This window comes from Lithobates pipiens, unplaced genomic scaffold (genome assembly GCF_037356315.1).
Source record: "Lithobates pipiens isolate NorthernLeopardFrog02 unplaced genomic scaffold, aLitPip1_a1.2 Scaffold_8, whole genome shotgun sequence".
In the NCBI taxonomy this organism is placed as follows: domain Eukaryota; kingdom Metazoa; phylum Chordata; class Amphibia; order Anura; family Ranidae; genus Lithobates; species Lithobates pipiens.
The window spans coordinates 244,261,405-244,279,593 of NW_027507903.1; the positions used below are offsets into that span (position 1 = coordinate 244,261,405).

At 46.1% G+C, this 18,189-nt stretch overlaps 1 protein-coding gene across 1 annotated transcript in view; it reads left to right on the plus strand.

Moving 5' to 3' along the window:
- The first annotated feature begins 4,755 nt into the window (after positions 1 to 4,755).
- The window catches only part of YEATS4 (YEATS domain containing 4), a 41,356-nt gene continuing 27,922 nt past the window's right edge, over positions 4,756 to 18,189 (plus strand). Inside the window, exon 1 of the mRNA XM_077469165.1 lies at positions 4,756 to 4,989. Within this exon, the coding sequence (XP_077325291.1) occupies positions 4,939 to 4,989 (51 nt within the window). The 5' untranslated portion in view covers positions 4,756 to 4,938. The remainder of the gene's footprint in view (positions 4,990 to 18,189) is intronic.

The window sequence follows — 18,189 nt, forward strand, 5'->3', positions numbered from 1 at the left end:
ACAGAAAACCATTGATCAGAGAACAACAATTACAGGAGACCATTGATCAGAGAACAACAATTACAGGAGACCATTGATCGGAGAACACTGATTACAGAAAACTTCTAACCATGTGCTGTATCATGTCCTTCGCAGCCTCTAATCACCTGCTGTATTGTGTCCTCCAATGCCTCAAACTATGTCCTGTATCATGTCCTCTGCAGCCTCCAAACATATCCTGTATCGTGTCCTCTGCAGCCCCTAACTATCTGCAGTATCACATCCTCCACAGCCTCTAACCATCTGGTGTATCATATCCTCTGCAGCCTTTAACCATGTCCTATATCATGTCCTCCGCAGCCTCTAAATATCTGCTGTATCATGTCCTCGGCAGCCTCTAACCCTCTGCTGTATTGTGTCCTCCAAAGCCTCTAACTATGTCCTGTATCATGTCCTCCGCAGCCTCCAAACATATCCTGTATCGTGTCCTCCGCAGCCCCTATCTGCTGTATTATATACTCTGCAGCCTCTAACCATATCCCATATCATGTCCTCCGCAGCCTCTAACCATGTCCTGTATCATGTCCCCCGAATGCTCTAATCATCTGCTGTATTGTGCCCTCTGCAGCCTCTAACCATCTGATCTGGGGCTCACTGATCATAGAACACTGATTATAAGAGACCACTGACCAGAGAACATTGATTACAGGAGACCACTGATCACAGAATGCAGATTAGAGGACACCGTTCATCAAAGAACAAAGATTACAGGAGACCTCTAACCATGTCCTCCACAGTCCCTATCTGCTGTATCATGTCCTCCACAGCCTATGACCATCTGCTGTATCATATCCTCTGCATACTCAAACCATATCCTATATCTTGTCCTCCGCAGCCTTCAAACATATCCTGTATCGAGTCCTCCGCAGCCCCCAACTATCTGCTGTATCATGTCCTCCGCAGCCTCTAACCATCTGTGGTATCATGTCCTCTGCAACCTCTAACCATCTGCGGTATCATGTCCTCTGCAACCTCTAACCATGTACTGTATCATGTCCTCTGCAGCCCCTAACCATCTGCTGTATTATGGCCTCCACAGCCTCTAACCATCTGCTGTAGTATGTCCTCCACAGCCTCTAACCATCTGCTGTATTGTGTCCACTGCAGCCTCTAACCATGTCCTGTATCATGTCATCCGCAGCCTCCAAACATATCCTGTATCGAGTCATCCGCAGTCCCTAACTATCTGTTGTATCATGTCCTCCGCGGCCCCTTACCATATGCTGTATCATGTCCTCCGCAGCCTCTAACCATCTGCTGTATCGTGTCCTCCAAAGCCTCTAACTATGAACGAGGATTAGAGGAGGCCATTGATCAGAGAACACCGATTACAGCAGACCATTGATCAGCGAACACAGATTATAGGAGTCCATTGATCAAAGAAAACCGATTATAGGAAACCACTGATGAGAGAATGCTGATTAAAGAAGACCACTGACCACAGAATGTGGATTACAGGAGGCCACTGATCAGAGAACACCGATTACAGCAGATCACTGATCAAAAAACACTGATTACAGGAGACCATTGATCAGAGAACACCAAATACAGAAAACCATTGATCAGAGAACAACAATTACAGGAGACCATTGATCAGAGAACAACAATTACAGGAGACCATTGATCGGAGAACACTGATTACAGAAAACTTCTAACCATGTGCTGTATCATGTCCTTCGCAGCCTCTAATCACCTGCTGTATTGTGTCCTCCAATGCCTCCAACTATGTCCTGTATCATGTCCTCTGCAGCCTCCAAACATATCCTGTATCGTGTCCTCTGCAGCCCCTAACTATCTGCAGTATCATATCCTCCACAGCCTCTAACCATCTGGTGTATCATATCCTCTGCAGCCTTTAACCATGTCCTATATCATGTCCTCCGCAGCCTCTAAATATCTGCTGTATCATGTCCTCGGCAGCCTCTAACCCTCTGCTGTATTGTGTCCTCCAAAGCCTCTAACTATGTCCCGTATCATGTCCTCCGCAGCCTCCAAACATATCCTGTATCGTGTCCTCTGCAGCCCCTATCTGCTGTATTATATACTCTGCAGCCTCTAACCATATCCCATATCATGTCCTCCGCAGCCTCTAACCATGTCCTGTATCATGTCCCCCGAATGCTCTAATCATCTGCTGTATTGTGCCCTCTGCAGCCTCTAACCATCTGAACTGGGGCTCACTGATCATAGAACACTGATTATAAGAGACCACTGACCAGAGAACATTGATTACAGGAGACCACTGATCACAGAATGCAGATTAGAGGACAACGTTCATCAAAGAACAAAGATTACAGGAGACCTCTAACCATGTCCTCCACAGTCCCTATCTGCTGTATCATGTCCTCCACAGCCTATGACCATCTGCTGTATCATATCCTCTGCATACTCTAACCATATCCTATATCATGTCCTCCGCAGCCTTCAAACATATCCTGTATCGAGTCCTCCGCAGCCCCCAACTATCTGCTGTATCATGTCCTCCGCAGCCTCTAACCATCTGTGGTATCATGTCCTCTGCAACCTCTAACCATCTGCGGTATCATGTCCTCTGCAACCTCTAACCATGTACTGTATCATGTCCTCTGCAGCCCCTAACCATCTTCTGTATTATGGCCTCCACAGCCTCTAACCATCTGCTATAGTATGTCCTCCACAGCCTCTAACCATCTGCTGTATTGTGTCCACTGCAGCCTCTAACCATGTCCTGTATCATGTCATCCGCAGCCTCCAAACATATCCTGTATCGAATCCTCCGCAGCCCCTATCTGTTGTATCATGTCCTCCGCGGCTCCTTTCCATATGCTGTATCATGTCCTCCGCAGCCTCTAACCATCTGCTGTATTGTGTCCTCCAAAGCCTCTAACTATGAACGAGGATTAGAGGAAAGCATTGATCAAACAACAACGATTACAGGAGACCACTGATCAGAGAACACCGATTACAGGAGACCATTCATCAGAGAACAACGATTACAGGAGACCATTCATCAGAGAAGGCCGATTACAGGAGACCATTGATCAGAGAACACCGATTAGAGGAGACCATTGATCAGAGAACACCGATTAGAGGAGACCATTGATCAGAGAACACCGATTAGAGGAGACCATTGATCAGAGAACACCGATTACAGGAGACCATTGATCAGAGAACACCGAATACAGGAGATCATTGATCAGAGAACACCGATTACAAGAGACCTCTAATCATGTCTTCCAAAGCCCCTAATCATCTGCTGTATTGTGTCCTCCAAAGCCTCTGAGGCTGGGTTGACACTGCTGTGGTGTACGAGATCGGATGTGAGTTGCTCCGCACTGCAAATCACATGCGATCTCTGTGCGATGCGATTTCAGCCATACAGATAGTATGGCTGAATTTGCATCGCATCCAGCCCAAACTCGTACAGGACCCTTTTTTTGGTCCGCAGCAGAATCGGATCGCATGGGTGTTCACACTGCAATATACAAACTGATTTGGAGATGTCATTAAATTTTCACTGACACTCCCAGCAGTTCGCATAGGGCAGTGTGAACTGCCGCCGGGAGGCATGCGATGCGGAAACCCACAGTAGATTCGCGGCGTTCCCGCATCGCAGCAGTGTGAACCCAGCCTAAGGCTGCATTCACACATGAGTGTATCGTTTTCAAGCAGAAAATCGCACAAATTTACCGTGATTTTGCGGCGTTTTTTACCGCGATTTGCGGCGATTTTGTGCAGGGCAAAAGATCACCAATGTTAAAAGAAGAAAAACGCCCAAATCTGCTCAATTTGAGTGACAAAAAAGGGTCCGGAACTTGTTTGAGCTTCAGGCGTTCGGCTTCAGGCGACATGGAATGGAGATGTGAACCATAACCATTGAGAATAGATTTTTTCCCCTCTAGCGTTTTGTAGCTTCAGTGCCGGTTCACACTAGTGCGATGCGAGAACCCTGCGAATCAACTGCGGGTTCCCGCATTGCACTCGACACGCACGGCAGTTCACACTGCTATATGTGAACTGCTGGGGAGTGTCATTATATGTTAACGACACCCCCATTTCAGCTCGCATATCGCACTGCGAACTGACAGTTCGGACATAATTCGGATGGCATATGTGTGAACACACATGCAATCCGATTCTGTTCCGAACAGAAAAAAGGGTCCTGTGCATGTTTGGATCGAATGCGGTGCGATATCAGCCATACTATCTGTATGGCTGACATCGCACCCTCACAGACATCGCATGTAATGTGAACAGCAGTGCGCTGCGAATTACATGCGATGTCTGGCATCACACTAGTGTGAACCGGCACTCAAGCTACAAAACGCTCAGGTGTGAATGGGGTCATACTATGTCCTGTATCATGTCCTCTGCATCCTCTAATCATCTGCTGTATTGTATGCTCTGCAACCACTAACCATCTGATCTGGAGATTACTGATCAGAGTACACCGATTACAGAAGACCAAACACTGGCCAAAGAACATTGCTCCACAATATATAGACCCCATTCTAATAAGATGCTGTACTACTACTAATAGCAGAAACAAAGCGACGTCAAACTGAGGACACCGCCCATAGACCCGCCCCCAACCTTCCTCCACTGGCTCTGGTAATCAGGACCCATCGCCATCAGGCTCCGCCCTGCCCCGCCTCTTCTCCATGCGGCCTGGCAGTGGCAGGGAGGGGGGTTGGTGGGTTTGCCTGGATTGTACCATAATGACAATAGAAGAGGGGGGCGCAGATTGCGGCGGAAGGTTTGTCTGTGGACATCCCTGTCCGTTCGCGTCGCAGAAATTGGCCGCATACTATGTGCGCTCCCCGCTATCTGCTCGGCTTTGTGTGCTCGTTGGATGGTGTGTGAGGAGCTGGCTCCGGTGTGAGCTGCTCTTGCCCCTCCCCAGCCGCCTCCCGCGGCAATATGTTCAAGAGGATGGCTGAATTCGGGCCGGACTCCGGAGGGAGAGTGAAGGTGAGGGGCCGGGGAGCGGTGTGTGTCCGCGGTGGGGGCTCCGTGCTGTGGCGGGCCTTTGTGTGGGGGGCTCGTGTATTGAGGGCTGCTTTGTACGGACGGGGCTGCCTTCTATATTTAGTTTTCTGGCCCGAGACACAGGGAGGAAGCTACAAGTCTCCTCACAGAGAGGAGGCGTGTCCTGTGCTGGTCACCTACACACCCCTAGAGTCAGGACCGAGTGTAACCCCTTACCACCCGGCCCAATTCTCACATTTCACTTACATGTAAAAAAAAAAACTTTATTTTTTTGCTAGAATGTGACATAGAACCTTCAAACACGATTAATGTGTTTTTTATTTATTTTTAAGCAGAGACCCTGGAGAATACAATGGTGGTAATTGCAACTTTTTACCTGGTACGGTATTTGCGCAATTTTTCGAACGTGTTTTTCTGGGAACAAAAACAGTTTCATGCTTTAAAAAAAGAAAACGGAAGGGTTAGCCCAATTATTTTGCATAATGTGAAAGATGAAGTTACGCTAAGTAAATGGATACCAAACGTGTCCTGCTTCTAAATTGCACACGCTCGTGGAATGGCGCCAAACTTCGCTACTTAAAAATCTCCATAGGCGCCTCATTAAAATAGTTTTACATGTTTTGAGTTACAGAGGAGGTCTAGTGCTAGAATTATTGGTTTGAACACTGTTTTCGTATATGGGTGGGACTTGTGTATGCGTTCGCTTCTGCGTGCAAGCGCACGGGCAGAGGCGCACATTATATATATATATATATATATATATATATAACAATTTTTTATTTTATTTTTTGTTAATTTTACTTTTATCTTTATTTTTTGTAGTTGGCACTTTTAACCACTTAACAACCGGCCTATAGCCGAATGACGGCTTCAGGGCGGTTGCTTAACTCTGGGAGTACGTACAGAATTCCGCTCTCGTGCGCGCACTCAAGAGCATCTGTGACCGCCGGGTCCTGTATCGCGGTAAACGGCCGCTCATCGCGGCTGCTTACCACGTGATCGCTCTGTCAAATGACGGAGAGATTGCTTGTAAACAAACCGGCGTCATGTCATGATGCCAGTGCCTCCCTCCCCTCTCTGTACCGATTGGTACAGTGTAAGAGGGGAGAGATCGGTGGCAGCAGCGCTGTGGGCTAGATCTGTAGTGCCCACAGCGCTGCTTACCGACAACCCCACAATGCCCTGCCATAAACTGCAATACCCAGCCATGCTCTGAGATACCCTGCAATACCCAGCCATGCTCTGAGATACCCTGCAATACCCAGCCATGCTCTGAGATACCCTGCAATACCCAGCCATGCTCTGAGATACCCTGCAATACCCAGCCATGCTCGGAGATACCCTGCAATACTCGGTGATACCTTGCAATACTCGGCTATGCTCAGCCGTTCCCGGTGATATCCTGCAATACTCAGCCGTTCCCGGTGATACTCTGCAATGCTCAGCCATACTCGGTGATACCCTGCAATACTTGGCCATACCCAGCCATGCTCTGCTGTACTCAGCCTCTGTATGTGGCCAGGATGTGGTAGTCTCATACATGTGGTATCGCCATACTCAGGAGTAGGAGAATCTAGTATTTTGGGGTGTCATTTTTGGTATGTACATGCTATGTGTTAGAAATATTGTATAAATGGACAACTTTGTGTTAAAAAAAATGCATTTTAACCACTTTCCACCCGCCGGCTGTCATATGACATCCTTGACTTTGTGCGGGGATATCTGAATGATGGGTGCAGTTACAGGAATCATTCAGATATTGGCTTTTTCAGCCGGCGATTCCCTACACCATGAGAATGATCATAGCGGCTGTTCCGCTGCTTGATCATTCTTACAGGAGGCAAGAGGGGACGCCACCCTCCGGTGCTTCTACCGACTCACCGATACGATCGAAGCCAGAATAGTGTTTATTTCAGGCTTTCCAGCCTAGAGGTGAGATGTGGGGTCTTATTGACCCCATATCTCACTGTAAAGAGGACCTGTCATGCCATATTCCTATTACAAGGGATGTTTAAATTTCTTGTAATAGGAATAAAAGTGATCAAAAAAATTATTTTCTCAAGTCATCTTCCAGGACGGCACACCTGAGAGATGAGAGGCTCCTCCCTACAGGAAACACAATCAATCGACAGCTGTTTTAAGTCCCCACCCTTCCCCTTGATCCTCAGTTTTTGATTGTGTTTCTCCCTACACAGCGAAACTGTTTGTTTTTTTCCAAATGACCCGAAGCCTGGGGCTGGTGGTCTCCCCCTGGGAGCCAGACCACAAGCCTGGGAAGCCTCTGGGTCTGGTAGGATATTCTTGTCCTTCCTGGGGGGTTCCCCTATCTTTTCCTCAGGGCGGGCAGCAGAAATTGGAAGAGCCCCCCTGAGAGCTGAAGGACCCTGGGTACAGTGGTGTACCCAGAACTTCAGGGGCCATTATCCTGTCTCCCCCCTCCTTACCTGTACAGGTGGCTGTTCAGACAGGGGTGCTGGCCATCGGTTCTTTCCAGGGGGCTTGTCCCCGACTCCTGGGTCCCCGGTAGCTCGCGTGGGCTGCCGGAGAGGGCGTGGCAACAAGCACCCGCGTCATTTTCAAACTTCGGGAAAATGGCAGCGGCGTTCTTACCCAGGAGGGAAGGCTGAGAGTCAGTAGGAGCAGGCGCCCACATCCTCCTTTCTCTAGAGCGAGGAGGCACCAGTTTACTACGGTGGATGTCTGCCTTAACCACCTCAGATATGAAGATGGGAATGAGGAATGGAAGGCATTGCCCCCCCCCCCCCCATGTATATAGACTGACTTCCCTATGGGGACAGCAGTTGGGGGGGGGAGCACTTTGGCGGCTATCCTCCTTGCGTGTGGACCATAAGGATGGAAAAGCAAGCCCGCTGGCTGTGGCAAAAAGAGGAAGACGACAACGGTGAGTACTTTACTTTCCTTTTGCCGTGGGAATTTAGCTGCAAAATCCCCAATTCCAGCCAGAGGGTTCCTGGGCATTTGAGATCTCACCTGGGGTCTGGATTCAAATAGCCCTTAAGCTTCTGCTAAAAACACCAGCCGCAGCTCCCTCTTACATCAGAGAAGCTGTATGGTGGACAGGTGGTGCAGAGGAACGAGTGTGCCTAAACCACCTCAGATGAGAAAGAGGTAGGTAGGCCATTGCTCCCCCTTCCCCGTGTATATACTGACTGGTGCAGTGCAGAACCTGGGGTCGGGATACAAATAGCGCAGACGCCACTGCTAAAACCACCAGCCACAGCTCCCTCTTACAGCAGAGACACTGTGGTTATCGCAGCAGTAGGTTGCCAGCCTCTCCCTACATGCCCAGTTGTGGTACATTTAGTAGGGATGAATATAGCGTACAGAGGGGACCTGGTAGATACAAAGTTACTTACAGGCCAGGTATACCACTGAACAGGTTATTAATTGGGCAGTGGTTGGTGGATTCAGAAGCTCCCCTGGTCAGCAGGTGCACTAGGTTACCGGCCCTATTAGCCCAGCTGCTAGGAATCTGAAGTTGCTTCACAATGTTTAAAAGCTGACCTAACATTCAAGGATGGGCAGAGACCAAGCTACTGTGTGGCACAGTAGGGGTTCCCTTGTCACAGATCCTCCTTTTGGGGGTTGCCTGCTATAGTTAACTTTCATAAGCTCCAACCTCCCACTCCACCTTTACACTGTGTTTATATTATAGTGTAGGAGGTAAGAAGAAACTTTTTTTATTGGTTTGGGCTACAATCCACGCAGTGGCAGATCTAAAGGCGATTCACCATAGATCGCTCCCTACATCCTTTTAATTGAGGATTTTCTGTGCAAACCTATGCAAGAGCTACATAATTAATTGTTTGAAGCCTGCAAATAGCTATTTACCTCCCAGGCTAAACTGGTAACCACCTCTTCTAGAGAGGTCTTAAATTGGTCTCTAGGGCTGGGCTCATTGAGACTTTAGTTGCTAATCAGCACCACCTGGATATGTGCTGGCTAGCGTTTGCTCAGTCTATGGAGGTAAGGTAGGACAACAACAACTACTACTAATAGTAGGGTGTCCAACCATTTTAGGATCTGTTCCTTCTCTGGTGGTGAAGGTTTGGTATCTACAGCCCAGACTATGCCTATGAAATAAATTGCCTGTTGGTTATTTCATAAAGGGATAGACCATGACTCCTCATTGGCTGCACACCAGTAGACCTCAGTAGTGAAGGTTTGTGCTTGCTGGGATGTTTTTGTGGCACAGCAGAAATACACATTGAGATTTGTGACATCTCTGCTTATAAGGGCTATATTGCTGTACATCAGAAATGCACTGCACTGAAGCTTGTTTGCTGTCCTTTATATACTAAAGGTACTGCTTTGTTTGGCTACAGATCAGAAAAATACAACAGTGAAGGTGGTCTGTACTTTCTGGTTTTGTGTTGCACAGCAGAAATGCACATCATTGTGTCTGGTGACATCTCTGCTCATAATGGTTATATTTCTGCACATCAGACATACACAAGATTGAGATCTGTCTGTGGGGCTTTGTGTCCTGTTTTACTGCCTTGTTGGTTACTTATCAGAAAGGCAGCAGTGAAGTCTGATGGTCCTGATTTGCGTGGCGTTGTGCTGATTCAGACAGTGCTATTAACGGCAATGGCTGCCGAGTTTAAACATGCGATTTGACATGTTGAGTCGCATGACAAATCATTTCAATATGGATGTGCTATCTCTATTCATAGTGTTTTATTGTTGCACATCAGATTTATACAGCATTAAGGTCTGTGAGGTTTTGTGTCCTGTATTACTGCCTTATCAGAAAGGCAGCAGTGAAAATTGATGGTTCGAATTTGTTGGGCTACATAGTAGAAATACAAATTGAACCCCTGCCAGGTGTAGTACATATACTGCCTTTGGTAATCCATGTAGCACCACAAAGTGGTGTTGTGCTGATTTTAGCCATGCGATTTGACATGTTGAGTCGCAAGGCCAAATCGCTTCAATATGGATGTGCTATCTCTATTCAGAATTGTTATATTGTTGCACATCAGACATATACAAGATTGAAGGTTGTCTGTCCTTTATGTCTTGCATATACTGCCTTATTGGCTGCATATCAGAAAGGACACAGCAGTGAAGGTTGCTTGTCTTTTTCTGATTTTGTTTTTGCTGCTCAGCTGAGAGACACATTGAGGATGGTGGCCTCTCTGCTCAGTATTGGTATATTACTACACATCAGACATACACAAAGATTGAATGTTTGTGTCCTGTATGTCCTATATTTACTGCCTTATCGTTTGTATATCAGGCTAAGCAGTGTTTCTCATGGATCTACCTTTCTGCATCTTAGGGATACACAGCAGGGGTTTGTTGGCTGCAATCCTCCAGGGAGTCACAGCATTGGGGACCCCTTACTTGTTCGACCTGAAAATTGCTATTTGTTTTTTTCCCTGCGACCTGTGTAATCTTGAGGTCTGTGGATCCAGGAATCAGGGACTGCTGGTGTCGCACAGACACAAATGGTACCCATTGGAAGCCATAGTATATGACTTCTCATGCGTCTTGCAGTCCCAAGTCGCAGGTTGGGTCGCACGGGTGTGGGAACCCTAAACTTATCTGTCCCTTCTGATTGAGGTTTTGCTACACAGCAGGAATACTCATCATGGCGTTTATTGTTTTATTTTGCAGCAGACCAGAAAGATTGCAGCTGTAAAGGCTGTCTGTCTTTTTCCTCAGTGTCTGCTTTTATGTTGTTGCACAGCAGAAATACTCAAGATTGAAGCTTGTTGGTGCTTTCTGTTTCAGAAAAACACAATGCTGCAGGTTGCTCGTGTCCTTTCTCAGTGTTGGTTCTATCTGAACTACACTACAGAAGTGCATGACAGAAAGGATTGTCTTGTGTTCCATATTTTTCCCTGTGGCATAGCAGAAATGCACAACACCGGAGTTGGTGTTCATATTAATCTTATAACTGTGGTGGTTTGTCAGAAATACACAACATAGAAGTTTGGGTCTTTCTGTCTTTATAGCCTTGTTTTGCTGTACATAGGTAAAGCACAACAGTAAAGGGGGTTCCTGTCCTTTCCGTATTTATATATCAGTTATGACCTAGCTAGCTGCACTAAAGAAATACGCAGCATTTAGGGTTTGCTTGAGTCTTAATGTTTTTACGTCTTGGCAGCACATCAGAAAACCAGACTATGAGGATGGTTTGTCTACGTTGAGGTTCAGATTTGGGTCTCTTCCCATATTTGATATATTGGTTTAGCTAGTCACACTCAGGCACACAACATTGTTGTCTATGCTTGTGTCCTTTCTGTCTAAATCTATTGTGCCGTGCCCACAATCTATGATCATTTTATTTGTGATATTAATAATGCATGTATCACCTTTTTGTATTTCAGCCTTCTTTTCCATGGAGGGGCCAGGAGTTCGGGCTGCAGCTGCCACATGTCGGAAAACCTTGACCACTTGCATTCAGGGATGCCAGAACCATTTCCTAGGGTTGAAGCCCTGTAGGGTTATGGGACACTGGAGGAAGGGGATAATGAATCGCCCTGTTTAGTAAGAACTTGGAGAGTTCTGTTCAGAGGAGTATTAGGGCCTGAGGATGAAGTATAAAGATGTATACCCGATCGAATAGGTTTCCGCTTGGTGCATGGCCTTCATTTTGCCTTTTTAGCAAAACTAGACATAGCAATATGGGTAGTCTACTCCTGCTAGGGACTTTAATCTCCTGAAGAAGGCTCTCAGGCGTAAGTAAGGACATAGATTGGGCGTGCCTTAAACCCAGGGTTCAAGCTTCTGTTAATCTATTTCCCTTAAGTAGGCTTCCCTTTAGTCTTTTGCTGACATAAAGATAAAAAGGAAGCAGTTTTATTTCCCTCAACAGGATAGTGTTAAGACAGGCCCTCTTATTGATTAATGTAGTGTCCTTGTCTTACACAGGTCTCTTATTTATCTTTTTAGTGGTTCTAAGTAGCACCTACAGGCATAATAGGCCATGGTTGTTAGATGTGTGAGATAGGCAACATTGCTAACCTACAAGTTTAACATGTTTTCTGATTCCATTTTTAAGAGCCCATTTCACCTAGATACTGCATCTGAAGCGGAAAAGGCAGGAACATCTGTGGAGCAGACCTGCAGATCAGCCGCATGATCCAGCTAACATGCCTTCATCAAGCATATGAGCGTATGGAGTGGAGGTAAAGCTCACTGCAGAGCCAAGGTTCGCCAAGAGGGTTTTGCAGTGGCCCCACCCTAAGGTAGGCCTGAGGTACTTGTTTATCCTCTCAGGTGTGCCGTCCTGGAAGATGACTTGAGAAAAGTACCAGTTACTTACCGGTAACTGTCTTTCTGGGAAATCTTCCAGGACGGCAGGCCTACTTCCCGCCCGTTGGAGGAGGGAAAATTCTAGAACACTAGAAGGTGAGTACCTATGAGGAATGATTTCCCTTGTGAACCTGGTTCAGGAGTTACTTCTCTACAAACTGAGGATCAAGGGGAAGGGTGGGGACTTAAAACAGCTGTCGATTGATTGTGTTTCCTGTAGGGAGGAGCCTCTCATCTCTCAGGTGTGCCGTCCTGGAAGATTTCCCAGAAAGACAGTTACCGGTAAGTAACTGGTACTTTTTGGGGAAAAAAAAAGTGTCAAAATAAAGTAAAACGAACAATAATGTGCTTGCCTGCAGAAAACACATATGTAAGTCCCGCCCACATATGAAAATGGTGCTCAAAGCACACGTGAGGTATCACTGCGACCGTTCGAGCACTATTCTTTCATTCAGCGAATGTACAAAGATTTTTCACATGAATGTTCTTGTCTGAAAATTGATCTGCGTGGCCAGCATAAGGCTCGGTACACACCTATGCAGTTTGCTTTTGATCTATTGCTTTTCTGCAGCTTCTCCATTGAAGTATATTGAACCAAACAAGCACTGTTTTTTGCATCGAAAAAGGTCCTGGGACTATTCACAGCATCTCCACACCATCAGGTAGAAAACTGACTTCCACTCCCGACATTGCTGATCAATTTGTCACATACTATTCAAACTTATATAATTTACACACAACGAACACAACACACAACAACCCTAACCAGCAGCGGGAAAAGCTAATATCCGAATTTTTATCCGCACATTGCCCGTCCCCGATTTCCCTATCTGCATACCAAGCATTGGAAGCGCCGTTATCCCCGGAGGAAGCCGCTCAGGCACTTGCCGCCATGCACACAGGCAAGAGCCCGGGCCCAGATGGCTTGACAGTCGGTTATTATAAAGCATACGAACACATTTTGTTACCCCACTTTTTAGCCTCTTTCAACAATTGTGGATCGCCCAGCTCTCCCCCGCGCGACATGCTAACTGCCCACATAGCAGTAATTCCAAAACTGAATAAGGACGCCACATGGATAACTAATTATAGACCTATTTCCCTCCTAAATGTTGACATAAAATGGTATGCCAAAATTTTATCGAACAGACTCTTGCCCCTTCTCCCCGTCCTTGTCCATCCTGACCAGGTAGGCTTCATACCTGGCAGGGAGGCGAGGGATAACACTCTCAAAGCGCTCAATATTCACCACTGGCTTTCGTCCCAAAACCAAAAGGGCTTCTTCCTCTCCTTAGACGCAGAGAAGGCATTCGACAGGGTGGCCTGGGATTATATGTCAGCTACTTTGAAAGCCATTGGACTACCACAAAGAATGCTTAACTTTATTGACATACTATATTCAGGCCCAACGGCGAGGGTAAAAGTCAGGCCACCTGTCGAATGCCTTCAGGATCACCAATGGCACCCGTCAAGGATGCCCACTATCCCTGATCATATTTATCCTTACTCTCGAACCGCTACTAAGACAAATCAGAGCACACCCAGATATTAAAGGTGTGGATGTTAAAGGGAGAACATATAAGGTCGCTGCTTTCGCGGACGACGTTCTTCTATCCCTGACGGAGCCCCTAACGTCCATACCAAATTTACTTAAACTCCTCGACCAATTCCACACGATTTCCAATCTAAAAATTAACTTTAATAAATCCTTTGCACTAAACATTTCCCTGAATGACAAACAATGTTCCCAATGCCAAGTGAATTTCCCCTTCAAATGGAATCCCTCCAGCATACCTTACTTAGGGATACAACTTCCGAAATCCCTAGCTAACCTATATTCTCTCAATTTCCAACGACTATTACAAACAATATCGGCCGATCTGCAGAAGTGGTCCAAAGGCCTCTTCTCTTGGTTTGGCAGAGCAGCTATCATTAACCACTTGAGGACCGCCGTATTGCCATTGTACGTCAGCACAATGGCACAGGCAGGCATAATCACGTACATCTACGTGATTGCCTTCCAGCGGGTGGGGGGTCCCATCGGACCCCCTCCCGCTGGTTACGGCGGTCCGATTCGGTCCAGGAGCGCTCCGTGATGAGGGGATGGCCGTTCGTTTTCGGCCACCCCCTCTGGATCGCTCCTGGCCAATGAGAAGCTTCCTCCCCTGTGTATTGTTTACACAGGAAGGAGGAAGTGATGTCATTCTCCTCGGGGCGGTCTTTTTGACCGGACTACGAGGAGAAGAGTAAAAGTAAGTCTGCACGAACACTACACTGACATGTAGGTACACACAGGCACACAAACCCCCCCGATCGCCCCCCGATCCCCCCCCCCCGCCCCCCCTCCCCCCCAGTCACAGTGTCACTGATTGCATTGATCATTTCTTTACTGATCAATGCATTCAGTGTCAGTTGTGACAGTAAAAACTGTCAGGACAGTTAGTGTTAGGTCCAGGGTAGCCCCCTATCACCCCCCAATAAAGATTTAACCCCCTGATTGCCCCTAGAGTTAACCCTTTCACCCCCTTTTGCCAGTGTCACTAAGCGATCATTTTTCTGATCGCTGCATGTGTCGCTAGTGTCGCTAGGTAGCTAGTTATTTTTTTAGGTTCACCGCCAGGTTTTTATATCGCTAGGTACCCCGATATACTACCCAATAATGTTTTTAACCCCCTGATTGCCGCTAGTTAACCCTTTCACCCCCTTTTGCCAGTGTCACTAAGCGATCGTTTTTCTGATCGCTGCATTAGTGTCGCTACAGTCGCTAGGTAGCTAGTTATTTTTTTAGGTTCACCGCCAGGTTTTTATAGCGCTAGGTACCCCGATATACTACCCAATAATGTTTTTAACCCCCTGATTGCCGCTAGTTAACCCTTTCACCCCCTTTTGCCAGTGTCACTAAGCGATAATTTTTCTGAACGCTGCATCAGTGTCGCTAGTGTCGCTAGGTAGCTAGTTAACTAGGCTCCCAAAAAGTCCCCCACATGTGGTATCCCCGTACTCGGGAGAAGCAGCAGAATTTATTTTGGGGTGTAATTTGACTTCTGCCCATAGCATGTGTGAGCAATATATCATTTAGTGACAACTTTGTGCAAAAAAAAAAAAGTTTGTAATATTCCCGCAACTTTTGGCAAAATATAAAATATTCCATGGACTCAACATGCCTCTCAGTAAATGGCTTGGGGTGTCTACTTTCCAAAATGGGGTCATTTGGGGGGGTTTTGTGCTATTTTGGCATTTTATGGCCTTCGAAACTGTGATAGGTAGTGAGGAGTTAAATCAAAAATTTGCACCCTTAGAAATCCTGAAGGTGGTGATTGGTTTTCGGGGTGCCGTGCGCGACTAGACTCCCAAAAAGTCCCACACATGTGGTATCCCCGTACTCGGGAGAAGCAGCAGAATGTATTTTGGGGTGTCATTTCACATATAACCATGGCATGTGTGAGCAATATATCATTTAGTGACAACTTTTTGTAAAAAAAATTTTTTTTTTTTTTTTTTTGTCATTATTCAATCCCTTAGGACAAAAAAAATAAATATTCAATGGGCTCAACATACCCATCAGCAATTTCCTTGGGGTGTCTACTTTCCAAAATGGGGTAATTTGGGGGGGATTTGTACTGCCCTGCCATTTTAGCACCTCAAGAAATGAGATCGGCAGTCATAAATTAAAAGCTGTGTAAATTCCAGAAAATGTACTCTAGTTTGTAGACGCTATAACTTTTGCGCAAACCAAAAAATATACGCTTATTGACATTTTTTTTACTAAAGACATGTGGCTGAATAAATTTTGCCCTCAATGTATGACTAAAATTTAGTTTATTCGATTTTTCTTATAACAAAAAGAAGAAAATATCTTTTTTTTTCAAAATTTTCGCTCTTTTTCCATTTATATCGCAAAAAAAAAAAATCGCAGAGGCAATCAAATACCATCAAAAGAAAGCTCTATTTGTGGGAAGAAAAGGACGCAAATTTCGTTTGGGTGCAATATTGCATGACCGCGCAATTACCAGTTAAAGCGGCGCAGTGCGAAATTGCAAAAAGACCTCTGGTCCTTAAGGTGTTTATTGGTCCGGAGCTGAAGTGGTTAAAATTAATATTCTACCACGAATCCTTTACTTACTCCAAACTATACCTATTTCGCTCCCCCGAGCGTTTTTTGCCTCCTTTCGGAAACGTTGCTCAACGTTTATCTGGGGCGACAAAAGACCTAGATTGAGTCATGCCAGACTTACTACACCAAAGGTGCTGGGGGGTATAGGTCTACCAAACATCCACAAATATTATCTAGCGTGCCACCTCACCAGAATAATAGACTGGAACGTTCATCTAAAAACCAAAGATTGGGTCCAACTCGAAACATTCCTGGATCAGATCCCGGTTGCCCAAACCCTGTGGCTCCTTTCCACCCATATCCCTCACAGTTACTCTTCCCATCCGTTAATCGCCACATCACTCTCAGCATTCCATTACGCCTGCAAGAATTTTCAGATATCTTCGGTCACTGGCCCACTGACACCTCTGAAACTTAACCCGGCTTTTCCACCTGGCATGCACCACTCTTTCCTACAAGGACTGTGGCCCCACCCCAAGATATTATCCAAAGACTTCTATGTTTGCAAACGCCTCTTGCCCTTCCCGGAATTGTCTAATTACATGCTCAACAGCGGATTGTCTCCTTGGACATATAATCAAATGCGACATTTCCTAACCTCACATCCGTACACCTTAGAGGGAGCCCGTTCCTTAACCCCATTCGAACATATGTGCACACTTGAAGAACCTCAAAGACACCTTGTCTCCTTCTCATACAACCTACTGACCCCATCTTATCCTACACATGACCACTGGTCCACTAAAGCTTGGAATAGAGACCTGCCATCGGCCCTCTCTCCCAAAGAATGGGAATTCGCGTACTCTGTTGCACACAAGGGTTCCCGAAATGTCAGTGTTCAAGAAAACGCGTTCAAACTACTCTCCAGGTGGTACAACACACCTCTCAAACTGCATCATATATTCCCGTCTGTTTCTCCTCAATGTTGGAGATGTCAGGCTCACACTGGTACCCTGGAACACATATGGTGGTCGTGCCCCATAATTCAGCCATTTTGGAAGGATGTTCACAAAATCACCCAAAAATTCTCAACCCGCCCATTGACGTTTTCCCCCACTCAATTCCTCCTTCATGTGTTGGCTCACCCTAAAAAGGCTTACATAGGCTCTTTACCCATGCACATGATCATGGCTGCAAATATGTGCATTCCCGCAAAATGGAAAACGAAACACCCTCCCATGCTATCGGAATGGTTCCACCGCATAAACAAAACAGCCGAGATGGAGGAATTGATACATCAGGCAAATGATACCCCCTCCACCTTTACCTGCATATGGTCATCTTGGTTACTTTTCCGTTCATCCCCGGATTACTGTTTATTGAATCCCTGACCCGACGACTATGTCTGACATTGGCATGCGACCTGGCTGGTCCAGGTCATCTTTCTTTCTTTCCTTACCTAGCCCTTCTTTACGACTGACCACCTTAGTTCCCTTTCCTTTCTTATTTTTTCTTTTACCTTTTCTTCTCTCTTCTTTTATAACAAATAACACTACACTATATATGCACAACCCCCCTCGCATATCCATATCACTACAACCACTTACTTTATGACGAACCTATCGGATCGACAATGCTAGTTTTTCCCAACCTTCTGTACTGCCCATGAGTTACATAGTGCTGTGTCTGCATACAACATATCCGTTATTAAATGTTGACTACAGATATTTAAACACATGCTTCTTGGAAATATTCTCCCTTTTGCCATAGTCTGTATGCTATTGTTTTAGATTTGGGTTTTGTATTAGTTTATACTGGTATTTTTCACAGCACTGTACTGC